We start from the raw sequence: 26950 nt of genomic DNA, 5'->3' as shown, positions 1-26950 counted from the left end.
TAGATGTCAACTTGAAAACTGCTGGACAGGGACCCCATTTGAAAAAAGTGTTTTTGTATAGTTTATACATTAAATATTTCTCTACATTATTATTTATTTTTCAGTGTACTTCAGGTGAAGACAAAAAAGACTGCCATGCATCGCTCACTATTCCTCTGGATTCACTTCCATTCAGTGAGAAAGTGGCAGTAGCAAAGGTGATTGATACCAACTTCTTAGAATAAATGTTAAGCTATAGACCAAAGATCACTGGGCATGAGTTAATTAGATCAGTGTAGGAAGGTAGGGATTTAGATATGTAACTGTTAGTGCCCTTAGCTTCCTAACAATTCCTAACACCGTGGACCTGTACATTTTCATATGAACCTAGCAGAACAAAAAAATTACAGCCAAACACATGACAAAGGAATTTCTGTGATCACCTCAGGCACTAATGCAGATCAGAGCAAATGCAAATGATGAGGCAGGATGGAGCACACTGGCAGAGCTGGTGTTGGTTTTTACTGTGTACTGCTCTCTTTATCTTTAGTATAAAACAATATAAAAAAAATAAAGTGGACTTGGAGAAATTTTAAGATTTTGATGGATTTTCTGATTATTATGGCTTTCTGGCTCAATGTGGCTTTTTGAAAAAGAGAAGGTCTTCAGAGCTGATGGTAAAGAAAGAACGTAAAATGATCTCCAGTGTTTATATTGTGTTTTGGTTTTTTTCCTAGGATGAGACAATCAATTTACATGTGAAGTCAAATGACTGGTAAGCAGTTCTATCCTAGGGGTTTGTGATTGTGAAAAAAAATATGCTTTTTTGCCTCCTAGCCTATTTCTGTAACTAAGGGAAAGTATTTAGTCAATGATTATATTTCCTTATTCACCTATGTTCATTACCCATGTCCAGAAGGTGGTTAACTGTGCTAGGTGAAATTTCCTGTTATGCTGCTATACAGAAGTTCAGTTTAGATGGGGAGAATAATGTTTTCTGGTTGCAACATATGTAGAGCTATATATTTAGAAAAAGTTATCTTTCCTTTCCTTGCTTGTAAAAAATACAAAGTACTTATATTTATAAAATCTAGCAGTCCTGAGGCAAGAAATCCTAAATATTCCACTGTTTATACTATCCATATATGGATTGCAGTATTTATCTTAGACACTTACTGAAAAACAGTGTAGAAATAAGGAAAAATTTCTTTCTGTCAGATTTTGCTACATTGCAGTTCATCAGCCTTTTCTCTACCTTATCTATACCATCTGTGATGTGCTTTTGTGGGGCCACAGTAGCAGCTTTTCTAAGCCTCATAATAAAGTTGCAACTTGTAAGCAAGCATCCAGGTATTAATTTTAAGTGATTGTGCACACCCTATTTAACCCTGGACTTTGCTTCAGGTCCAGAAACTTAGATGTTCGCTTAGAGTTCGATCTATGTACAGAGGAGAAAAATTTTCTGCTGAAAAGGAAGAAGTTTGTGGCTTCTGCTCTGAAAAAAGCACTACATTTAGAACAAGACCTAGAAGATCATGAGGTATGGGGAGCACCCCAGGGACTGTAACATGCTATGTAACAGGAAAATGTTATGCTCATAGCCTTTTGCATATTGTTCCTTAACTAGCCCTGATACATTCACTACACCATGTAAAGCATTGAGGAATGCTTTTCTACATTTTCTATTTTAGATGAAGAGCCAGTATCAAACCCTCTTGATACACATTTTTCCTGAAAACATAATGCCATAAATCAGAATTTTTTCTCTATTTCTTTTTCATCTGTGCATTATAGACCTGGATAGTCTGACTGTTTTAGCTGATCGGTCAGTCACCAAGACCTCATAATGTATTTTATCAGATTTTTGGAGGGAGAAAATCTAACAGTTAAAGTGATGCATAATACCCACTGATGAGAAATGTCTTATTTTATCTTCTCTCCTCTGGTGCTCATAATTTCAGCTGTAGTTCCTCAAATAGAACAAAGACATTAAGCATTTTTTCTCTATTCTGCTTGTCTGAGCTAGGGTTTGTATTTGTTCATGTCAATGCTAGCGTGAGGATGGGTGGTGCTTTAGGGAAGGAGCATGGTCTGTGATCAGGAACTTGAGAAATGAAGAAGCAACTTGAGAGCTGGTTAATTTTTTTCACCTGTGTTTTCTCCTTTGTCTAGGACAGCTGGACCAAAGTCATATTAGGTAATATATGACAGCATGGTTTTAGACATTATAAATTATGTCCCTGCTCACAAACTGAACATATTACTACATTGTTTCTCATTGGCACAATAGTGAGAAAACCCAGGCAGTTTCTTAAGTATAAGAATTTTTAGGAGAAGTACTTCAGATTTTCCAGCAAGGGAATGTTTCCTTATAGTCAGGAAAATCCAAATCAGAATACTTTGCTTTGACCTGAAATGTTCAATTTGAATCAGGAAACTGTTGAGTATTTCTTCGATGTAACTGCCTGGAAATGTGTGTGGAAAATGTCAATGGGCTCCTCTTCTCTCAGTGGGTTTCTTAGAGAAATTTGTCTTCCTGTAACACGATTTAGATTTCCATACAATTAGGTTTCATCACTGCAATTATATTCTCTAGGTACTTTGTATGAAATGTAATCTAGCTATTATGCTTGACTTAGAGAGAGGATAAGCTCTGCTTGTTATCAAAATAGACCTTTCAAGAGAAGATGTTTTGCTAAGGAAAATGCAGTCTAATATTGAAATGCCTTGAAAAAATAAGCTTTGATAAGCCAGTGTGTAAAAATTTACAATCAAAAATGATTATTTTGTTCAAAATCCTCAAAACTGTTTTGTTTTGTTTTTTTCCTCTGCAAAATACACCGTTTTCTTTTTTTCATCCCTGCTTGAGGAAATGGTGAAATGTTGGAATTTTTTGTGGGACTGGCATGCTACATTTCACTTAGCTCTGATCACTTGTGCTGGTAAACAAAGTGTTGCTTACCACTGTTGTGTTGATGATTAAACAGGTACCAGTTGTAGCAGTGATGACAACAGGAGGTGGCACCCGGGCACTGACATCTCTGTTAGGCAACCTGTTGGGTCTTCAAAAGCTGGGTCTCTTGGATGCTATTTCATTCATCACTGGGTCATCTGGTTCAACATGGTAAGGAGATCCTGGATGAAGACATCACTCATCACCTCTCTAGTTTGCTGTGAGATATTTATTCTCTTCATTTTTGTAAAGAAAGGCAGTCTCAAGCTTTTTTTATTGCTGTATTAGGAGCACATCGCCCAAGCCAGTGAATGGCCTAGGTGCTGCTTTGTTTCAGCTCTAGGATCTTTCCTACTGAGTCACCGGCATGCAAATCACAGCCTTGTGCATAAACTTTTTTAGCAAGGAGGGGCTTTTTTTCAAGTCTTCAAGTTTCACTAGTGAATTGGGGAACTCCTCTAAATCAAAAAGTCTTTTCAATAGTGTACTAAGCCCAGAAGATGCTTTTCCCAGAAGAAGAAACTCAGCTAGTTCATTTGATGTGGACCATAAATCTAAGTCTAAAAAGTGAAAGTTTCTCTGCATATGATAATGCACTTCCTTTCTTTTCCCCAGGACTTTGTCACGTTTGTATCAGAGTGCTGACTGGTCACACGAGGATCTATCAAGACCAATTAGTGAAGTCCGCAGACACATGACCAAGTGCAAGCTAAGCTGCTTTTCCCTGGAGAGCTTGCAATACTATGCAAAGGAGCTAAAACTGCGGAAGCAAGAGGGATACCAGATCTCTAGTGTTGATTTTTGGGGGCTTCTGCTGGAAAAAGCATTAGATGATGGGGTAATGTTCTTCCTATGTTTTCTCTAACAGCTGCTGAATACTATTGTATGGAAAATGAAGCTCCAGGGACAGATGCCTGAGGGCATGCCAGCGTTATCCAGCAGATGATTTCTGCTGATTAACAGAGGGGTTTTAGAATTGTTAACGTTGGAAAGGCCTCTGTGTCCAACCATTAACCTATCATTATCATGTTCACCACTAACCCATGTCCCTGGGTGCCACATCTGCACAAGTTTCAAACACTTTCACGGGTGGTCATTCCACCACCTCCTTGGGGAACCTGTTCCAATGCTGACTAGCTTCCAGTGAAGAAATTTTTCCTAATCATTTTAAATCTCTCTGGGCACAACTTAAGTCCATTTCCTTTTGTCTTATCACTCGTTAATTGGAAGAAGAGACCAATCTCCACTTATCTACTACTTCCTTTCAGGAAGTTGTAAAGAGTGACAAGGTTTCCCCTGAGCCTTTTCTCCAGGATACACAGTGCCAGCTCCTTCAGCTGCTCCTTGTAAGACTTTTTCTCTAGACACTTTCCCAGCTCCACTGCCTTTGCTCTATGTCCTTGTCTGGACATGCTCCAGCACCTCAATGTCTTTCTTATAGTGAGGGGCACAAAACTGGATAGAACATGTGATGTGTGGCCTCACCAGTGCTGAGTACAGGGGGACAATCACTGCCCTGGTACTACTACTATTGCTGACACAGGCCAGGATGCCATTGGCCTTCTTGGCCACCTGGACACACACTGGATCATGTTCAGCTGCTGTCAGCCAACACCCCCAGGTCATTTTCTGCTGGTATCCTACAAGTGTCCTACAACTCTACCTGTAATTAAATAGGCCTGTGTGGATGTGTAAATGTTTAGATGACTCCTTGATTAAAAAAATGTTTGGACACAAAATGAGTTGAGAGAATAGCAAAATTAAGAGGGAAACAGCTACGTTTTTTTTCTGCACTCTTGGAAGCCCATAAACTATGCCAAGAAGGTCCCTTGATTTTGCTCTTTGTTTTTCATCAATTCACAGAAAAATAACCACAAGCTCTCAGATGAGCAAGAGGCATTGAGTCAGGGTCAAAATCCCCTACCTATCTACATGATCCTCAACATGAAAGAAGATTACAGCCTTTCAGAGTTCAAAGGTGATGGCAAAAATGGGCTCATTTGGTGTTTGAGCTATCTGCATTATCAGTACTTCAACCTCTTCTATAGCTGACCCATAGCATTTATAAACAGTTTCTTTTCCTCCTTAACTTCCTTTTCCATTTCCAGACTTTATGCCTAGGCTATGGGAGGGAACTTATTTTCTGCAGGGTAGGAGAAATCCTGGGGAGGTGTTTAAGGACAGCCAAATACTTACAAGCCTTAGCTCCACACGTGGGGTAACTCAGACTGACCCATCTTGGTGTAAACTTCCTTTATGTTCTCTCTGGAGAGAGTCATTGGAAAGTTCTGAATGAAGAACACTGCAAAAGGTTACAGTGAGTGAGTGGCTGACACTAGTTGCATGATAAATCTTTACCCTGAGGAAGGCCAGTCTGTGGTCACCCCACAGACAGGGTTGATCCTGCAGCTGCCTTTTTGCCTTTTCATAGCCCTTCTAGCAGGGAAGTAGGGATAAGATTATGATTTAAAAGTTTGTTTCATGTCTCTGCAGAATGGGTGGAGTTCACCCCTTATGAGGTTGGGTTCCTAAAATATGGTGCCTTCATTCGTGCTGAGGATTTTGGCAGTGAGTTCTTCATGGGTCGTCTGATGAAGAAGCTTCCTGAGTCCCGAATCTGCTTCATGAAAGGTGATGTGGTCTACTGCAAAAATTTGAATTGCATAAATATGTTCTTTATTTTTAATATAGTGCATTATATTTTTAATATAATGCAAACCTTGCATATTACAACCAGTGCCCTGCATCATGCAGGACTGAAACCAATAGTACACCATAGTTCTCCCCTCCGACTGAGTTCCTTAGACAATGGAGATGAGCTAAAAGTACTGAGAGGAAATTTCAAACCACACTATTCACTGTTGCTCTTGTCTTGAATAGTGATGCTCATGCCTGAAGTTTCAGGGCTGCTTGAAGAGGCTAGGTTCATTTTGAACCAACCAGCCGCAGACTTCCACATGAAAAACATTTGTACTTTGAAACCAAAATCCCAAAGTCAAATTTGTCTATGAATGGTATGATCTGAGATGCCAAAGCAGTGTTGTTACTGAGTTTATTATGAAATACAGCAATTTAGAGTAGTTTTGTGAACTGCTACTGATACTTTTGCAATTTTAATAGTATTCTAAATCCTCTGTAATTTTGCTACCATTATAAATAATTGAAATTTTTCATTCCTAATTGAGTAAATTGGGTAGCACCCAGTAATATATGAAAAACAGTTTTGCAGGTTTTATGCAATTTTTGTTTTAATTTTGCTTACTACTATGCCCCTTTGTACATTGGTTCTCTGGGGTAAAGCTGTCTGCAAACAGGTCCATCTGCTCTTAAACAGATATTTTGCACGAAAATAAGCACAAGACACAACAGGACACCAAGGATACAGGTAAAAAATGGCTAACTTACAAAGTGAATAATCCATACAACCACCAACACCACATGGTATTCCTTATTTGGTATTCAGAGAAGCTGTGAATGTCAGTATTGTGCAGGAGGAGTCCAGAATCATATTATTCCGAACATGAGACAATAGTTGGGCATAAGAAAGAAAAGATTGTGCTCAGTCATACAAGCACTAAATCTTACAGCTTTATTAGCATAGCTAATAAAGCTTTCAGTGATGTTATGAGTTTAGAAAAGAGTTGTTTGAGGGAAAAGACTCAGAAGAAAACACAGGATCCAAGAGTATGAATAGATCTGAAAAGGGCAGGAGAAATTAATGAATAGTAAATACCACTGGTGGCTCTGAAATCCAGCAGTTCAGAGGCAGCTACCAGTACTAGAAATTCTAAATCCAGGAGCTTGAGATGCTGGAGAGTATGTTGGAGAACTCCCTTCATTCTTCCCTTTTTTCTTTCACTCTTCCATTAAACACTCTCTGCGGCCTGTTAGAGGTAGGAGGTAGGTCACAGAGCCAGGTGGGGCTACAGAGCCTTCTTCTGAGCATGTTGAGCCTCCATTGCAGTTCCTCAATAGCAGTGGGGCAGTGTGCCCACACCCGAGGTGGCCAGGTAGCAAGCACACCCAACACATCCAGTCTGGGCTCAACTCTGTTCTCAGCCTTAGCACCTGAGCCTCGTGATCCCTCAGCCACCCGTGTATCTTTATAAAGGATAAGGTGGAGAGTTAAAGCAATGTTGCCATCTAGTGATACCACATGCAATGCCCTCTTGGGTTACTATTAAAATGTGCTATTAGCTACAGCTTGATAGTATAAAAATAAAAGCAAGGTGTCATTTACAGGGAGGAAAGGCCTTTTCTAAGAGCAGTGGCTAGAGCTGGAAAGACTGGATGAGCTTACAGGGATACAAGACCCTCATGTTTCCAGAAGAAAGGCTGGGGTGCATAAGAACTCTTCAATTCTGATGGCCCAGTAAAAGACACCATCCCTCATCACAGTCCTTACTTCAGCCAATATAGGTACAAAGAAAATTCAGTGCAAGAGGTTAGGGCAACATTGCCATGTAATTATAAACAAGTTCTGAGGAGACAACAATGTTTGAAAGTCGTTATTATGCAGGAACAGTGTGTAACTCCTGGGGTAAGGGAACAGGAGGAGTTACAGAGTGAGAAGACGCCAAGACAAGAGAAACCAGAGATGTCTTCTTGTAGCAGGGTTAGACAGAAGCTTCTCAAGCTGCCGGGAAATGAGGTTGTCTTGACAGAAACTGGCCAGTCATTATGTGCAAATGAACTCTCCTTGACAACTAAGTGTAAATCCAGAGAGCCCCAATCTGATTTCTTGATTATGCATTTCTAATATTTCCTAAGTGAGTCTATTCTTACAAGGACTTCCTTTAAAAAAGAAGGCTCTTGGATTTCTGTCTCACTCTAGAAACAAGCCATGTTTTAAAGGGAATTGTATTTCTCTTAATAATTTATGGGATGAATAATTATTTTGTTGTGCAACTCAAGTTATTGCATCCTGTACAATGTATGGCTTTTGCAAAACTTTCACTGGTAGAGATTTTCAAGGCAAAGCACAGCCCTGCCTTCTCTGCTAGAGTTCTTCTGGGGGCCTGTGACAGTGATGTGGAGGAAGAGATGCTTTTCAAAATCCAAGAGACTTCTGGAGATTTCTGCACTGTGAAGACACTTTCAGATGTTCTTTTACATGGGATGGCAAAAGTGGGAGAAGCACGATGGGAATGAGAACAACAAATAGAAGGAGAAGGGTCTCCCTCAAAAGACTTTGTACAGAGAGAAATTTTAGAGGGACAGCAAAGATGTCTTTTATTTAGAGAACTTTTCTGCAGACTTGTCCTAGACTGTACTCTAAACATTTGATTCTTGACTGTCCAGAAGCAGCTTACAAACATTTAACTGACTATCCACTTGTATATAACATATTTTGTAGACCAGACCCTTATTTTATAGGAAATAGCATGGTTTTGCTCACTTATGACAGGTGCTTATAGGATGGAAAATGTTGGTTTGTACGTGGCAAGGAATTACAGTGGCTGAAAGCCTCACACAATGTTTTAAACTATTTAGGCTCCTCTTTAGACAACAGAATGCTAATTGCTGAAAAGAGCTTCATATAGGTTTTGGTGATAATTTGGAAACCTTGAGGCTTTCCAATACTCCTTGCAAAGCTGAGAGATTATTTTTAAAGGGATATTTTCCATTAGAATATTTCTGAAGAAGCTTCCCTGTTCTCTACCATTGCACAGGCCTATGGAGCAATGTCTTTTCGTACAACCTCTTGGATGCCTGGCATTCGTCAAATCCTACACAGAGGCGCTCACTGAGGTGTACCCAACACAGCATTGTTGATACTGGTTAGTTATGTTTCTGTTTCTGTTTTAGCTGGTGCCTCATAAATCCAGAGGCTTCATGTTGTCAGCTCTATCTAACTAGGTTTCCTCTCTGAATTTATTCATAGCAATATTATTTCCATTAATCTCTCTTATACTGAATTTACGCAAATTTAAAACTACTGAAGGTTTTAAGCAGATTGTCTTTGCCAGGGGCCCTTTGGTGAACCTCCACGTTGTAACAAACACCTCTGTGCTGTGCTCTGTCTGCCTCAGCAGCTAGTGCTTTTTATACATTGTTGTTGAAGACTTCAATTGCATGCAATGCCATTTCAATGTTCTTTGATCTTGATATAAGCCTGTGTTTTTCTAAGAGGCCTTGGTTGTCCTTCCTGTGTTTAAAGGCAGTTAGTGAGTTTGGTTTACGGGTTTCTATCACTTTCTCCGTGGAAGTGTTGCAAAGCCCTAAGCTCAAGAAATCAATAAATGTATGTGATAGAAAGTCATTGCCTCTCTTCCCCATCTCATGAGGTACTGTTTAGCACAACCCTATTTCTTTGTTCTTTTTTGGATGTCTCAGTCTCCTGACAGCTTTTTTTCCTTGCAAAGCTGATTTTTATTATTTTGAAAGGAACAGGTCCAGATTCTGAATCTACCCTAACCTTCACACAGGAAATCTATCTGTGAGTTCTATCAAAGAATGGATCACTTTTTCCAGTTTTAGCAAGTTTGTTGCCACTCTGTTTCTCATGGAATAGGCTTTACTGAAGACTGATTTTCTTGTTATTCCTATTTTGACATTGATTTTTTTGTATGTTGCAATGTCTTATTAGGACCTTTTCCCTAGCTATACGAGATGCCCTCTATTATTTTAAGTATTGAAAAGAACTGTATCAAAACAACAATTTGTTCATCTCTGTCTTTCAGGAGAAGAGCCTTCTCCATCAGACAGGAGACATGAGTTGGAGACTTACTTGGTCACCCCTGAATGTGGCATCATGGGCATCATTCGGCAGATCCTGACAGAGCGGGTGATGGTTTCAAAGTTCTACAACTTCCTGAAGGGATTCCAGTTGCACAATGAATACCTTCAGAACAAAAACTTCTGTAGATGGAAAGGTAAACATTCTTGAATATAATTTTTTTTACCTTCTTAGATGGTTGGTGTTTTCATCAGTGAAGAGAAGGCAGATTATGGACATTCGGAAATGAATATTTCAAGATAACTGTTTAAATTTCATACAGTCAAATCAGCTTCAGGAATTTCCTTGACTCCAGGGAAAGAAAATTACTGCTTATCTGGGGTGGAAGGATAGCAACATGAGAAGTGAAAGAACTCTCTTTTTACCTTGAACAGGTCTTTCTTTCATGTGTGAAGGCTGAACATCTGCAGTGTTTAAGGATCTTTTAGAAAAAGTAAATGTAATGGATAGCCAAGAGGCATTTTTCCCAATTTTTCCTTATTAGTCAAACAACAGATGTACTGTTTCTTCAGTGAATCACTCATCATAACAAATATTTCCTTTTAGATACTGTACTAGAGCATTTCCCCAACCAGCTGACAGAAACAGCAGAGTTCATATGCCTGGCAGACACAGCGGGATACATCGACATTAGCTACCCACCACTCATGAGGCCAGAGAGGAAAGTGGATGTTGTCCTGCACTTAAACTATTCTTCTGGATCACAGACCTTGGTGTGAAAAACACTCTCTTTTCTTTGATAAACAACTGCTGCCTTCTAGCCCTCCCTAATTCCTAAAGATTCAGAATAATTTATGTAGAATAAACTGATTATGGGAGAAAAGTATCCTTGGTCTACAGCTCCCTGTGGAGACACTTAGGTCTTGCAAGTGATGCTGGTAAATCCCCTGAGAACAGAAGTAATATCAGATTTCTAAATATTTTATTTGAATTAACCCTCTAATAGCTAAATGCTATTTCCTAGACCTGTGTGCTCCTGTGATCTCCATTTTGCTATCTAGATTTCATTCACATTGTTTATCTAGTTCTAGTTACCACTGCTGATGAACTCATTATGGTTGTGTTGTGATGTTCATATAAAGTTACCCACATGCTGTATAATTAGAAATATTTTGTCCGGTTGTTTTTAGAACAGTAACTGGATGTTTTTGTTGTTGTTCAAAATTGTGGAAAAGAATTGTCCTTTGACAACATTTGCTGTTTCAGATACCATCTAATAATCTGGTCTATAATTCCTGTTACTAGATATGGATAAGACAGAAATTCTTAAGGACTAAAATTTTCATAAATGCCAACCAGACTCAGGAAGCAAAATCCTACTTTCAAAAATTGCTAACACACCTGCAAGATTAACCTTTTAGTTAAGATGCTCTTTCCTCCCAGATCACTGTTTGCTTACATCACTTTTCATAACCATCCTAAGGCATCTAAGGCAGGGGCTTTTAAATACTTTATGCCAAGTAAAAAAAAAATTGTGATTTTTGCATTTAAAAACTGTACTATTTCAGATTCTTGCCCATTCTACTTGTTTCAGGATCTTCTCCAGAAGAGGCATCTTTCTGTATCCTAAGCTGCTAGGCCACCCTTCCCATAGTCATGGACATTTTACCTATCCTGTAGAGATAAAGCTAATGAGGAGAAGGTAGAACACCAATCAGGAGTGCAAGTTGGAGGCTGAGTATTGAATTGTTCTGTTAATAGTACTTAATATCTCATGTAAGAGAGCAGAAATACTGACAGCGAACCCTGTTCCCAAATCTTTGTGGAGGTCTTTTGATGGATGCATTAGGAAAAGTGGTAGAGTGTGGCAGAACTTCTGACTTTTTTTTTCTTTTCTGTCTGAATTCAGCCTTTGGAAGAAGCCTCCAAATACTTTCAAAAGCAGGGAATCCCATTTCCCAAAATCCAAATGACTGAAGAAGAGAAGAAAAATCTAAAGGAGTGCTACATCTTTGAAGATACAGAGACCCCAGAGGCACCAACTGTGGTGTTTTTTCCGCTGGTGAATGACTCCTTCAGAAAATACAAAGAGCCTGGTAAGCCATGGGATGGCTCTACCACCACCTGGCAGCCCTTTGGCTGTGGAATGGGAGTCATGGTGTAGCATGGTCTCCTCCCTCCCCTGCTGTGCCTCCCATGGGAGAGAAATGCAAATTCCAAGGGAGCAAGGAGTAATGTTGTGCCGGACTGGAAAGTAGGAGGTGGAACCATATCTCTACCCCACTGATGATGTTTCTTTATTTGTCAGGTGTGGAGCGCAGCCCTGCTGAGATGGCTCAGGGCAATGTGGATGTTTCCACCATTTTTTCCCCCTACTGCTTAAACAGCTTTACCTACACAGGGGAGGAGTTTGACAAGCTGATAGAACTGACCAGCTACAACATTCAGAACAACCAACATCTGATCCTCCAGGCTTTGAATTCAGCCATACAGCAGAAACGACAGCACAAAAAATAAACACTCGCCTGAATTTCAGAAAGATATCTGCATGATTTTGGGTTTTTTATTCTTCTCTGGAGAAGAATCAAGAGTTGTCTTCAAATGAGCATAGTAGACTTTGGAAAGTAAAGACTTGTCTCAGGCTGTGGTTCCTCTCTACCACATGGTGATCTTAGATCAACCAATCAAACAAAAATAATGATTAGACTTGTGCTTTATTTATGTTGGATTTCACTGCCGGTGAACTTTTTTTCATGCATATACATGTATATGCAGCAAATTGAAGGTCAGAAAACATTGGATTTATTGAAAAGTTTTTGAAATGCATGAATCTGGGGCAGCAGCACAAATTCTTTCAAAATTTGTTATACTAATAGAAATTGTATGTGAAGTGAAGACAAATGAGCTATGGATATTTAATTTATTCAAAATCTAGTGCAACAGAAAAATACGTGATAAATGTGGACAATTTCAAAGAACATGAAAACTGTACTTTCCTACAATATCAGCAAGGAACTTTTGCTAGAAATAACACACCAAGCTAAACATAATAGATAATCTGGGACTTCACATGAAAAATACACATTTTCTATACTTTTAAATTTAAAAGTTTTATTACACCAGCAGTACTTAGTTTTTGAAAATCTCTTGGAAACTACTGTTTCAAGCCATAATGTGAGTCAGGATCAGCTCTTCCAGTGCAGGTATAACTATTTAATCCACAGCTCAACTTTCCATTGACCTTTCATGGCATTTAGATGATCCAGCTCAGTATCCACATCATGTTAATTTCAGCGGTTTTCACAGTGTTTCTTGTTATTATGAGATGCTGTGAGAATTAAAACATCAAAAACTGAGAGACAGGTTTTGTGGTCAGAAGGCAAGCTAAGTACTTTACACTGATATCCATGGGTAATTCACGGGTAATCACATTACTTTGTCAGTCCCCACTTGTCTAAAGGCAAGTCAGGATATATGTAACTACTATAAATTGCACAAGGTAATTTGTTGAAACTGCTTATTTTTCAGATGAAGACCAAAGTAATTGCGTCGGGAAGAATTTTAATAAGACAAGTACAATGTAAACCTGTTTCATTGAAACAAAGATACTAATCTAAAATAAAAAGATATAATGCTTCAGTCAGTATCGGTTGCCCTCAATTACTTAAAATTTAAATAAAATACAGCAGCTTGTCTGTGCTGAAGTAACATGTATTGGCAAACAAACACAGAGCTATGAATAATGTATCATAGGAAAAATAGAAAATAATTTTTAATTCAAAATGAAATATGAACTTCTAAAAGGCTGAAAAATTCTCTTCCTTCTTGCTATCACGATCTGTCTCTCTTCCTTCAATCATTCCTTTATGCCTTGTCTTCCTCTTATCTTTTGCTGTCCTTGGTCTCCCATGCTCACCTCTGATGACCTCAGCCCCCTTAGGGGTGCTGTGTCCTTACCCAGCTGCTTTCCCAGGCCCTCACACCTTCATCCAATTTGCAGCCTGGGTTCAAACCTCTGGTGTGCTGAAATGGCTGTTTACTTGTTGGTGCTCATCAAGGTCTCCCCTCTTTGTGATCTCTCTTGCTGAGTCACCCCGTCCCTCTCGGCATTGCCTTTCCTCTGTCCCAGCTCTACTTCCCTCCCAGGCTTCCCTGGTTATCATTATGACAACCCCATTTGGAGTGACACATGTGTTTGCTACTTCTCCCACCTGCTCATCTTACAGCTGAGGTTTCAGGAACCTTCAAGAGCGGCAAATGGAGTTCCTACCCCTGCCATCCAAGTCTTTGATGACACCAAATTTCAAGAAGCCTGCTTCTCTCTTCCTATTCCTGCCTTTAACTATACCCCTTTGCTTCCCTTGATGTTCTCTTGTTTGCTGGTTTAACAGTGTTTACTGAGAATAAACCCCATTTACTCTCATTGTGCCACTGAGGTGTTCTCTGCTGCACTTGCCAGGGTGTTTGTTCCACCTTCCAGGAGAACACCTGCAGAAGATCCTTCTCATTTGTCCTTGCAGGCCAGCAGGGAAGTTTTGTGTGGCTTTGTGTGCTGGCATTGTTTTGTTGTGGTTCAGCATTTAATGGGATATGTTTCCTATGCTCTGACTCTGAGCTGTACTGAAGCATTACAGGAATGTAGGTAACAGCTGCAGATGTGGGCATTTAAAAACGCTTTTTGGTTTTACAGGTTGGGAGTGTCCCTTTTTACAGGAAAGAGGAGTGACTTCATGGAATTATCCCTTTGAGGAAGAAAACTTAACTAGAGGGGAGAGAAGCAGTGCAAAAATCTAGGCCCATGCTGTATCATGGTGTTAATACCAGCAAGCAGTTCACTTGATTTTTCCTAAATGTTTTAATAGATAGAGCTCTTGGTTCATGTGGTAATAGGAGCTACAAACACTAACATGATGACCTCCTTAGTTGTAATTAATATGTTTTGAATCTTTTCTGTGTCTGTCTTTTCATTCTTACCTATTCATTATCTATAGTCAGTGAAGGGATTAGCATGCAATTGCAGCTGTGCCCCAGCCCTTCTGATTATCACAAAGGTGCATGAAGAACTGGGCAGCTCAATGAGGTGACTCAGACCACAGGAACCTAAGGAAAGCAGCAGTGGGATTCTTTAACTCCTCAGGAGGCAGGTGAGAACTTGGGCAGTCCTACTGGGTGAGTGCCACTGGAGAAATAGGAGCTAATGGGATGGTTGGCAGCAGCATTTTGTGCTGTTCTATAGTGCAAGGAGTGATCAAACAAGAGGTTATTGCAAACATTCTGAGTGAAATGAACTAGTCATTCGTGAGACTACAGGTTGCACCGCATGAGTGATGGGAAATGTGTTTGCCAAAGCAGATATAGGAGAATGTGGGTGGTAGAACAGGACTCCTGTCTTAGAAACCCTGTGCTAAAACCTGCTCACATGTACAGCTCTGCTGTCCATGTGCAATATCCCACTGTCTTACTAGAGTGATAATACTGCAGAGGAGGCCATAAGGGCCTTATTTCCTCATGTCCTGGTCATGGTATACTGGTCAACAGTTAAAATGGCTGAGAGTTCTGTGCTATCCATGCCACTGAAGCTTTGTACCTTTGAATTCCTCCAGAAAATCTCTCCCTTGTAGGGTTCCCACTGGAGCCCAGCACTCCTAAAGTCTTATAAAGTACTTCTCCAGTGCTTCTCCCACACCTCCAGTTCATGATATCAAAACTCTGTGATGTGACATCTTGTCATGTCTCATTTTTTTCCTCCTTGGGTCCTGAGGTCTTTGCACTCCCTCCAACCGACTATCATTTATCTCCTTTTCTCCATGCAGCTGGACATCTCATCCAGATGTCACAGCCTGATATCAGCTACCCTAATTCTTGTAGTATTCATGCTTGTTCCAAATATGACCAAACCTCCATCATTCAAATCTGAAGCTTCTGAAGAAACAATTACAGTACAGAGGAGATATGAGACGAAAGGGAAAGATTAAGAATGATTAAGTACGATTAAGATGGTAAGAGGGAGAAAGGATAGAAGAAAAACAAATTATAATAACTGAGAAAAAGTGAAAAATTACATTTTAGCTATGAGATATTGAGATGGAAAAAGAAAGAAAACATACTTTGCAATCCAAAAAGTCAATCACAAAGAAAATATGGCAGGAAATAGAGGAAAATAAAGAGGAAATCAGGAACTAGAAGGTGGTAGACACAAACAGAGATAAAGGTATATCACTCATCTATTTTTTTTTCAAAGCTGGTCCTTTAAAAAAAGAGCAACTAAAAATCTCTAATCTCGAAAATTTCATGGCACTAAATCTTACTGCTAAGGTTCTGACCATGGTTCTGACCATCTGGGCTTACTTGATATGCACACTATGAGTACTTCCTAGCTCCCACCTCTCTCTTCTTTTTTTCTGCCCTTAAACACTGGGAAAAGATGGTTCCTTGGCCCCTAGCAGTCTACCTTTTCCTGCCAACTACTGCTTATTGCAGCCTTCTCTCTTCCAGCTAATAATCTGTTTATTAGTTTGCTCCCTTCCTATTTCTTTTCTTCTGCTGAGGAAATGGAGCATCCTTTGTGACTATTAGATAAGGAGTTGCAAGTTTCTACATACATTATTATGTACTTTTAAATCTTGAGCAAGTTTTTTCTTCAGTTTTGCAATTTCTGCTATTCAGCTGGATGACAGCTAGTCTTAAAAGCAACTCATGCTCCAAATTCCTCCTTGAGCTGCATTTCTCTTAATATCTACTTTGTTAATACAAACTATAAATTCATTTTGACATTTAACAGATTAAATGATAGCCTAGGATTTGTTGAAGATTAAATGCTTTGGTCCCACTTACAGAAAATAATTCAGAAAATCCTTCACAGATGTTTAACAAACACCTTTTCTAATCACTCAATCTCTAGTCCATGATCTCTGCTGGTGCAGGAGTTGATGGCCTGTAACCCACTGCTGGGTTTGGGCACAGGTAGGAAGACTGTGCTCATCATACTGCACTTGTGCTGGTTTTCAGCTCATGGGGATATGATAAACTTGCATGTAGTCTGCAGAAATGTGGAGAATGAGGAGTGATTCAAAACCTTTGGGAACTGCTCTCATAGAGTTGAAGTCCTGGGAAACTTTCTCTAAGTACGGAAAAACATCCTAAAGTGAGAGAACTCCAGGCACAGAGGACTTTCTCACTTTACAGGTAACCACTGAGGACTGTGCATTTGTAACATGCATAAAATCTGAGAGAGATAAAACAGAGTATAAATTTACACTTCAATTAGGCAGCTCAAAAACTGGTATGGTAGGTTTTGGGCTTTATCCAATGCATCAGTAACTGTAATACGAAAGAAAAGTACACAGATGTTTAACTGTGAGTGCAGAGATGTACAAAATCACTAATGATAGTAACCTCCCTACTGGGAAAGGAATACCTCTCAGTGTCAGTGGTTTGCTCTAGTTATATATGCTAGATGCATACAAATGCTGATGCATCTATGCAATGGATACAAGGTGCCATACTTTTCTGTTATGAGCTTAACAAGAATACATTCTAGTACTTTTAAACTTTTTAGTTTAAAATTTATTTCCCAGAAGATTCATTTTTACCTGTTGCAGGGGTAAGATAACAAACAGCAGTAATGCCCCTGTCTCTCATGAGTTTTCTCTTCTGCTCCAAATCTCCTTCCTTCACTAACTGCACAAGTGATGGCCTAAGACATCACTCCTCTCCTGCAGGAAGAGCATGCAGGTGAGCCAGAACTCCCATCTAACTCTGCTCTCCAGTGCTGTTTTTTTGCATAGAAGTATTTTTATGTCTGAGAGTGGTGAGGTGGTCACAGCCAGTCCTGGTAGTGCTTCTGCCTTGTTAGAATAATCTCAGGCTCATTTTGCCTGGCCTGTTCGAGGCTAGGCAAGCATATATTGTTGCAAGGCATTTAGGAGGGCACTGGCTGTCTGTGGTTTTGGTCCAGTCCAAGACAGTGATTAAAAGGAATTGCAAAGCTACATTTGAACTTGTTGAAAATTTTATCATGTAGATCCATTTCTCCACAGCTTGTCTCTGCAGTCAGATGTAATACAGGTTCCTTTGCCAGGTGAGTGATGCTTCTGCAAACTGCGTTGCAGGGTGAGTAAGAAACCTAAGCAGTGGAGGAAGTACAAGGGTTGTGTTGGTTTTGGCACATTGTGTGATAAACAGATAAGACTCTGATATCACTACGCTAAAGGAGTAGTGTGCAATTTGCTGCCAGAGCAAGTACATTTAGATCTTTGAAACAGGTGGGTTATTTTCCTTCATCTATCCTTAAATTACTGAAATATGCAATGTAAAGACATAAAATATTTCCACTTGAAGCATCTGCTTTTCATTCTCCAAGTTGAAAACCATCCAGCTTTGAACGTTCAGATTTTAAATGAGATGGCACTAGTTCAGTTGTTAATGAGAACCTTGCAGTTTTCTTTCTTTATGTTGCTCCTGTGGAGTGACTCAGATGGGAGCAGAGTACCTTGGTTTAGCTGAAGGCTGTCCAGATTATTATAGATAGCCAAGTGTGCCTGTAATGGGGAATTCACTCTGCAGACATGGAAGTCTGTATATAGGATCCATCCTTCTTGTCCACAGGCTTTCTTGAGGACAGAGAATCTCAGCTTTCTTAAGATTCACCAACTTTAGAGGGATTTCCATCACTTATCCTCACTTACGCTAATGGTTCTCTGAACTAACCAGCCTTGGGAAAGTTGTTGTGCTCTAATGAGAAGTATCCTGGTATTTTTAGTATCCCATAGCAGGCTTTCCAAGGTCAACCAGGTCTTATTTTCTGACCAGATTTAAAGGAAAAAAACCCAAAACAACAAACAAACAAACAAACAAACAAAAACCCCCAAACAAACAAAAAACCCCCAACAACAAAAAACCAAGAACAACAAAAAAACCCCAAACAAACAAACAAAAAACAACAAACACCAAAAAAAAATCCCCAAATGACTGTTGTTCTCTAAATTAAGCTGCAAAAGGAGTTCTCCAGGATGTAGCTCCGAGTGTCTGTGACCTGAGGCCAAAAGATGCTCTTGTACTTCCAGTGTGGCCAGAGCTACTTTTCATGCTGGGAATGCAGATGCTATGACAAAGCCTACTGTTACTGGAGCTTCTAGTTTGTTATTCATTTGTTTTTCTGTGTTGAAGATGGTAATTTCCATTGGGTAAGCCTGGAGATGTTCAGCTGCTCTTTTGTTCATGTTCTTTGGTTGAACAAATCTCTGTAAAATAAAAGTGATAAAACTTAACCACTGGATCCTATATTGCATTCATCTTGGGATGAGTTTCCCACAGTTGACATTTAAAGTTCAACTGCCTTTCTCTGGAAAATGTATAAAAGCATAACTCTTACCTGCTTTGCACAGCTATTAGATATTTCTTTGTGCCTTTTTTGCTATATTTGAGGAAGTGCTGGGTGCAGCAGTGGTCCTGGGTCATGCCTGGAGCCATAGGCACTGACTTCAAGACCTCTGCTGGAAGTGTCCTTCTCCCCTGCTGTCCTGTCACACCCTGGTGCTGCTGCTCCCAGCCTGTCAGTCACCTCCTCCACTTACAGCTCATCTCTGGAAAATGAAGCCCCAGCCCTGCACCCACACCATGGCCTCTCTCCCCTGGGAAGAGGGAACAGGAGCAGCCCAGGAGGAGCTGGGAGCTGCATGCCCATGCAGTGATCTGGGGATGGCCATCTCCAGGGCTCTGCCCCTCTGCAGGCACTGGGCTCAGGCCCCCACTGCCTGTGGGGAGACATTGACCAAAGTGCACAGGACTGTGCCAGCATGCAGGGAAGTCACTGCCAGTTATTTAGATGCACAGGCCTTTTTCAGGGTCCAGTTCCCCCACAGGAGCTGTCCTTGCTCAGGGCAGGGAAGAAGTGGGTTTGAAGGAGCAGGCCTCGGTGGCAGCACCCTCCACACACAGAGAAGGGTGGCAGCAGGGCAGGACCCATGGGGCAGGTGCAGGCTGGGAGAGGTTCCCAGCCAGAGGAAGGTACCACATTCCTTTTGTGCTTGTGCTGCAAGGTCCTTCCCTGGAGTACTCTACCCTTGGTGCTCCACTGCCTTCACAGTGGGAGGGGAGTCCTTTACTTAGATGAGATGGGTGGGGCCTCAGGTAATTTTATAAAATAACAAGTCATTGACTCCCACAGGAGTACATCCTTCAAACATGTCTTGGGAAGTGCTGCCAGTGGAGGTACCAGAAGCAGATACTGAAAACATGTCTCTAGAACCACTGCCCACAGAGGTGCCAGGAGTAAATCCTGAAAATATATCTCTAGAGCCGCTGCCCACAGAGGTGCCAGGAGTAGAGCCTGAAAATATATCTCTGGAATTGCTGCCTGTGGAGGTGCCAGGAGTAGATCATGAAAACATGTCTAAAGGGTTCCTGCCCATGGAGGAGCCAGGACTATATCCTGAAAACATGTCTAAAGGGTTCCTGCCCAGGGAGGAGCCAGGACTATATCCTGACAACATGTCTAAAGGATTCTTGACCATGGAGGAGCCAGGAGTATATCCTGAAAACATGTCTAAAGGATTCCTGCCCATGGAGGAGCCAGGACTGTATCCTGACAACATGTCTAAAGGCTTCCAGCCCCTGGAGGAGCCAGGACTATATCCTGAAAACATGTCTAAAGGATGCCTGCTCATGGAGGAGCCAGAAGTATATTCTGCAAATATGTCTCAAGAATTGCAGCCCATGGAGTTGCCAGGAGAACTCTTCTACATGAAAGGGAATGCCATGATACCATCAAATGCACTAGAGGTAAGAAAACAGCTTTAAAGTTTCACTTAATGTCCTCTGCATTTGACAGAAAACAAAGTCCTGCTTTGTGAGTGTGTTTGTATTCAAGCCAGTGTGCAAATTTGCTATCTGATGGGACTATACAGCAGTTCCTCTGCCTGAAGGAGTTTAAGGTGAAATTTTCTCTTCAAGGCTGTCAGTGGAAAAACTCCTTCTGAAGCCACTGGTGCCAAAGATCTTATCTTCATAGACAAAATGAGAGAAGTCAGAGTAGTAGGGGACAGAAAAAGATAAGAAGGGGAAAAAATGAACAGAGGGAGAAACTTTCTTCAGGAGATTGAATTATCAGCTTTTTTTCTTCTGCAATTAAATGCTACTTTTATTAAAAAATTCATATTTCTATATAAATAGCAAGATTTTGGCATGTATAATAATGTGTCAAACCCATTTTTTTATTGTTGAAAATGAGATAAGGACAGGATAGTGACCAGGAAAAGAGAATTGAATTTCACTTACACATGCCCTTTTTGGTTCTGAATTTTTAAATTTTTCTTGCATTCTCTGCATTGTTTCAAGATCTGCATTTAGTTTTAAATGCAGTAAATTATGCACTGTTCTATGTGCTCCCTGTCTGGATGAAGGCACATCACTTCAGGAAAAGCTTTGGACATAGAAGCAGAACATTTTCAACATTTTTTTTGTAGAAACTGTCCTTTAATGGTGCTCCATGAAGTGCTTCAAAACTTCTACCCTACACTGTAGAAGTATTTTGGAACTTCTCTTTCCTGAAAAAGATTGAAACATTAGATTTAAAATTTTGCAACTGCGGTGTATCACATTCTATGTTCAAAATCACAGATGATGTTCCGGAGTATTTTAAACTGAGGTTTAATATCGGTAAGAGCAGATTGCCAAAAATCACATTCAAAACAGAAAGCAAAACCTTTTTTACTGGATAGAGACACCTTCTAGGTACCTTACAGCTGTGATGGTCTTCCTTCATTTTCTCTTGAAAGGGTACCCCTGACATGGATTTTGTGCCAGTGTGCACCAAAACATGTGGTGGTTTGTTCATTAATCCGAGTGTGGTAACACAGCTGGGTGTAACCAACAGCCCTTCTAATCGAGGTTTCATCATAAATTGTTGCAAGTAGAAATTAATTATCTATCCTGATAATGCTGCTGCTGTTGTTTTAACATTATCATTTATTGTTTCTTGCTTCCTTTCTTCAGGATGGAAACTCAGGCCTCAATTCCTTGGGAGATGGTGAATGGCAAAAAAGGAAAGAGGACAGTACTGGGGCAGACCAAGGTGATTTCAAGGTATTAAGAACAAGATAATTTAGAACCAAAGATTGCTAAGGGTTTTGTTTTTCTCAAAAGGGGAGAAGGCTCAGGTGGTAGCAGCATAGAGAATGATGGCAGCAGCTTGAGTGTTACAAGGGAAAGGCCCCTAAATTTATTGCTTGAATCATTTTATTCCTCTTACATTTAGAATTTTCATAGAACATAGAATGGTTTGGGTTGGAAGGCACCTTTAAAGGTCACCTTGTTCCAAATTCTGCAATGAGCAGAGACACCTTCAAGTGGACCAGGTGGCTCAGTTTCCATAATTGTTTAATTCCTTGTTATATTTTCTTTGGAACAGACTGAATATTTAGTATATTAATGTCTCACTTACTTGTACAAGAAATCCACTGGTGAGCTTTCTGTTCCACAATACTTTTTGTAACTGAAAGGGCCAAAAGTAACAGTGAGACCTTGCAGCTCTGCTGCAATGGATTTGGTAGCACGATCTCCATCCTTGCAATTTAGGAGGGAGTCCTGGATTATTGAACCCTGATCTTTCACAACTACTGCGCTCCATCAGGAAAGAAACTGTAGTGGGATTCTGTAAAAGGAGTGATGCTTGAATGTGCTAGGGCTATTTCTGGGGCATCAGTGCCAGTCAAAGATTTTTTTTTTTTTTGTTAGAAATTACTGGTTTTGATGGGAGTTTTCATTCTGGTATTGTGTGGTGAGTCTGGGCATTATTTCCTATCTGTCAATGGAGAAGTTCGAGTGATTCATATAACAATTTTGTCCCATGAAGTGTTTGCTTCTGAGGCAGATAATTCTGTGGAAATTTGCAGTATAGTCTATGCTGACAAGTTCTACTGAGGCAAAATGAAACTGAAAAGTCTGAAAGTTAAAATCATACTGTGAACAGGCAGACAGGTGAGCCTTGTGATAAGCTGCGTAGTTCTGCTGCAGTTTGGATGCTCAAATTTAAACAAATTCTTATTCACTGAATTTTTTGTTTTTTCACATGCACTCTTCAAATTTTAGCTATTGTGTTTTCCCAGTATTAGGATTATTACTAAAAAAAAAAAAATAGTGGTGTTAAAAGATTATACTGTATTTTCACAGAATGTATTATATAATAAGTCTAGGGTCTTTGTGGCATTTCATCTTGCAAATATTTAAGTTACAATGTCTCGTATCTCTAGCCAGGGAAGATACTAATATTCTGGACCATGTCTGGGATGAAAAATTCTGTAGATAGTAAAAACAGGTGGAAAAAATTATTGATCAATTTTTGGTATAATATCTGTTCCTCACAAGGGGTCAGGAACTTTAAAGCACAATGAGAGAAAAAAAAAAGATTTGAACTCCTGGGTTATAATTACTTAGGATAATTACACATTTGACAAGTAACTCCTTGTCTCCATTTCTTAATCCCACACAGTGATGTGTTTGTTTTTCCATTGTGTGCTCAGGATATAGACTTAGATCAATGACATTTCAGAGTAGTGAAATTTAAGGGGACAGATGTGACAGTAGCAGACCAAAAGAATCATCTGATATATCCATAACCTTTTTCTAGACCACTAGATCACTGTCTCACACTGAAGGATTACTTTTTACATTATAAAATTACAAAATTCATGACAATGCATTGGTGACGGACTGAGTTGTTTTTGCATGTGGTTACAGCGGTACTCTTTTCAAATGTGTTCAGAATTCCACACTTCAGCCTATGCACTTGTATGATCATTATTTGGCTACACCAACAATCATTCATTTATGTAAAGGATGCATATATATTTTTCTGTCCTCCTAATTTTTTCTCAAATATTAATTTTTCATCACTGAAACTACCAGAAGACTTAAACATGAGGGTCTCTGCCTGCTCAGAGGGATTGTCTGTTAGAAACCTCTGACAGCATTTGCCAGCAACTGCATGTGTCTTTACACCAACGTGCTGATTTTTATCTGCATTAAGAAATCTGTATTATTTGGGCCTTGGCTGGTACTTAGGCCCATGCTACAGTAACAGGCAGAGCCAGCTCTGGTATTTCAGACATTAGTGTTTGTACCAAAATATTTGAGATTGCAGCAGGTTTCATATAATAATGCATGTGAAGGAAGGGGAGGGGAACAATTGGATGCATTGTTCTAAATTCACCATGAGCCATGTTTTAATAAGGCTAAGATGCATCATATCTCAGGTCAAGTCATACGTCATTTCCCTGCCAGACATGGGCTCCTTGTTCTTTCAGGGTTGTGCCACTGGGACAGCTGCAGCCCTTAAACAGAAGAGGGACAGGTTAATCTCTGACCCTTGTGCAAAACAGGAGCTCTGGTTCCTGTTGGGTTTTGGAAGTTGGAAGCAGCTCTTGAGATCATGGGAAGGGTGGGGAGCTGCCACACTGCAGAGCAAGATGTGACATCTGCTTCTGGTGCAGGTTGGGCTTGGTAATGTGAACGGGAGCGGAGGCAGGCAGGAGGGCTGGGGCCAGCCTCCTTGGCATGGACGTGGACTGGACTCCCACAGGGGCCAGAGCCTGCTGTCAAGAGCAGCTCCAGTCCCAGGCTCAGCATCCACTGGAAAGGCCGGAGTCTACTCCTGAGCCACCCCCAGGCCCACAGTGCTTGCAGCAGCATGGCTCCAGCAGCAGCTCTGCTCAGCTGCAGAAGCTGGTCTGAGCCCAGGTGCCTCCTCTGCCACGCTAAGTGTTGATATGGGGTTGCCTAAAATATAGACTGCTGAAATTACATGTTCCAGCACACTTCCCACTTAAAAAATGAACCTCACAGAATCAAATGGGGCCACTTCCCATCAGCTCAAAACTTTGAAATATGGCTTGTCTAATCCATATTTGACAGTATGGAAAAGTGCAAAACATGTGTACCTCAGATAGCCCTATAAATGCCCTTGAGAATTGGTAGACAGAAAGAGAGATTTTCAGTGTGATGCATGTCCTGTGGTAATGTGATGAGAATCCAGAAATGTTAAACAGCTGTTAGACATAAACACTAATTTTACAGCTCTCTGGAATTAGGTGTAAAGAGTCTCAACCCTCAGATGGTTCATGCTCAGCCTAGTTTCTTTCTGTCATATTTGTTCTACTTAGGGAGGGCAGAGCACTATAAAAAGGCACTGGGTTTTTTTTTAATGAGTGGACTATCCTATTGCTCTGGATACAGTTTTACATATGGAAATAATTTTGAACATTCAGTTGAACAGTTGACGTTTTCAAATAGACCTATTTTTCAAAATCTGAAGGAGTCTGTCTGATTGTTAAACATGTGCAAACACTAAAAGGTGAAGGTAATATTAACAGGGCTATGCAACTAGCCTGAGTTATCAATCAAATAAAACATCTCTGCAGATTTATATAATAAGGAAGATAAATAATAAATAATGCTTTTATTTATTAAATATAATTATACATGTCTGCATTTATGGGATCACTGTGCAGTGAGTATCCATCTTATGTTGATCAGTATTTGAAGCTTTTGGTTTTGGAAATGTCTTTCAAGCACAGTATAATGTGCATAGTCTCATTCCTCCAAAGTTTTCTGAGTACAATGATGGATATATGTATGAGGAAGCAATCATCTGAAGGATACAATTCTTATGACCTTGCACATACCTGTCATACTCCTGTGGATGTGGAAAAATTTTCCCTGCTGGAACCAGGTACTGTGGCTGTATGTCTGAAAGGGGCTTTTCCATCTGGGTGTTGGCAGTTTAAATTCATTGGTATCCAACCAAGACTTCTGCTACTCCTGATGAAAAGGTGGTCTGATCAGAAGAAGAAATGTTACTAATAAACCCCACGAAACACACAGCTGGTGGAAAGCACTGCTGTGGCAGCAGTGATCATCAGCATCACCTGCATGCCCACACATAGCCACATAGCTCTCAGCTGAGGTGCCCTCCCCAGCCTGGAGGAGGTGAAGGAAGAAAGCAATTAGAGCATCTTTTCCATCGTGGAGCCTGATTTTGTCAAGAATGAGGAAGAACTTCAGAGAGGTGGCCAAGAGCAGCAGGTCTGGGCAGCCTGCCACGGGGGATCCCGGCACACCCTACAGCATCCCATGGCTGCAGCAAGCTGGGGCAGAGATTGGTGAGTGATGTTCACAGCCTGAAGCATCCTGACTGCAACTGTAAAAAACTCACACACACTCTTTAAGGAGACCTGACTTTCAGACGGCTCAAGATAGACTTTCACACACCACCAGCTCTAGATGCACCATCAGCAAGGAATGATTTGGTCTCTGGCTACTATCTAGTTAAATTAGCACTTGGAGATGAAGAAAGGAGTGCCCTGCAACATCCTGGGAGTGATTTCATCTCAGCAGAATGCTTCTCTGAGCCAGGAATGCAGGAATACCTTAGACAAGGCAAGGTATTGATCTTTGCCAGGAAAGGCTGCTCAGCTAGTAGATGACATAGAAACACATAGAGGAATTATTACTGGGTGATTGCAGGAAAAATGTGTGGATAGAGAGGAAGTTTTTTTTCATGGGTTCCATAGATGACACACATTTTTTCAGGTTGGTGTGTAGAAATGGCTTTTTCAGCTATTGTAAAAGTAAATTGATTGTGCTAGAGGTACTTTAAATCTTGTCTGATCTTTGCAGGATGGTTTGTGGAATAGTACGTAGTGCAGTTGCATTGGAATAGGTAATAGTACCAGCACACTGTTGCACATAGTTTTCTTTGCTTCCTCGTCACAGTTTTGCACCTAGCATGAGAAAGATGACCTACTCATTAGACCAGGTGAAACACATTCCACATTTCATGTAGAAAATCAGCAGCTGAATATCTGGGTGGAGGATACCTGCTTATTGATGAGGATACAGTTTTCAAACACACAAACTGAATGTAAATTTCAGGCTCTCTGCATTATTCTTCTGTTAGTTTATAACTGCTTTGGAATAAATACCAATCTCAAAAGAGGAACAATCAAGTCTGAGAATGTGTTGACTGCTCACGAAGATTCAAAAGTAAGTTCTCTTCTCTGGATCAGTGTTATTGGATGACTGTTCTCTGTTTTGGGAAGGCAGCTACAATATTCTGCTATCTAATGGAACATCTATGCTAAACCAAGCACCCAACACTAAAAAAAACCTTAAAAGCATTCACCCAGCACACATTTGACTGTACTGTTGTGGAATTGTGTGACTGGGGTAATATACAGTAAGTGAAGGACTAAATGTTCATACTATTGATATCACAAGCTGGAAAGATGTGGCTAGCAGCTGTCCATGCTGGCAGAGTCTGTTAGATGAAGAAGCCGAAAGGC

General features: G+C 40.4%; 1 protein-coding gene and 1 pseudogene across 1 annotated transcript in view; both read left to right on the top strand.

Moving 5' to 3' along the window:
* The window catches only part of LOC118687386 (cytosolic phospholipase A2 epsilon-like), a 30827-nt gene extending 18699 nt beyond the window's left edge, over positions 1–12128 (top strand). The window contains exons 9-20 of the mRNA XM_036384323.1: positions 105–197; positions 717–754; positions 1384–1519; positions 2967–3103; positions 3548–3770; positions 4796–4910; positions 5426–5563; positions 8605–8712; positions 9616–9807; positions 10218–10384; positions 11521–11707; positions 11920–12128. Coding sequence (XP_036240216.1) covers positions 105–197; positions 717–754; positions 1384–1519; positions 2967–3103; positions 3548–3770; positions 4796–4910; positions 5426–5563; positions 8605–8712; positions 9616–9807; positions 10218–10384; positions 11521–11707; positions 11920–12128 — 1743 coding nt within the window. The remainder of the gene's footprint in view (positions 1–104; positions 198–716; positions 755–1383; positions 1520–2966; positions 3104–3547; positions 3771–4795; positions 4911–5425; positions 5564–8604; positions 8713–9615; positions 9808–10217; positions 10385–11520; positions 11708–11919) is intronic.
* A 7668-nt stretch (positions 12129–19796) lies between these two features.
* LOC118687928 (cytosolic phospholipase A2 epsilon-like) overlaps positions 19797–26950 on the top strand; it is a 31881-nt pseudogene continuing 24727 nt past the window's right edge.

This window comes from Molothrus ater, chromosome 6, assembly GCF_012460135.2.
Source record: "Molothrus ater isolate BHLD 08-10-18 breed brown headed cowbird chromosome 6, BPBGC_Mater_1.1, whole genome shotgun sequence".
In the NCBI taxonomy this organism is placed as follows: Eukaryota; Metazoa; Chordata; class Aves; order Passeriformes; family Icteridae; genus Molothrus; species Molothrus ater.
The sequence above is the reverse complement of the archived record's forward strand: the minus strand, read 5'-3'. Positions and strand labels throughout refer to the sequence as shown.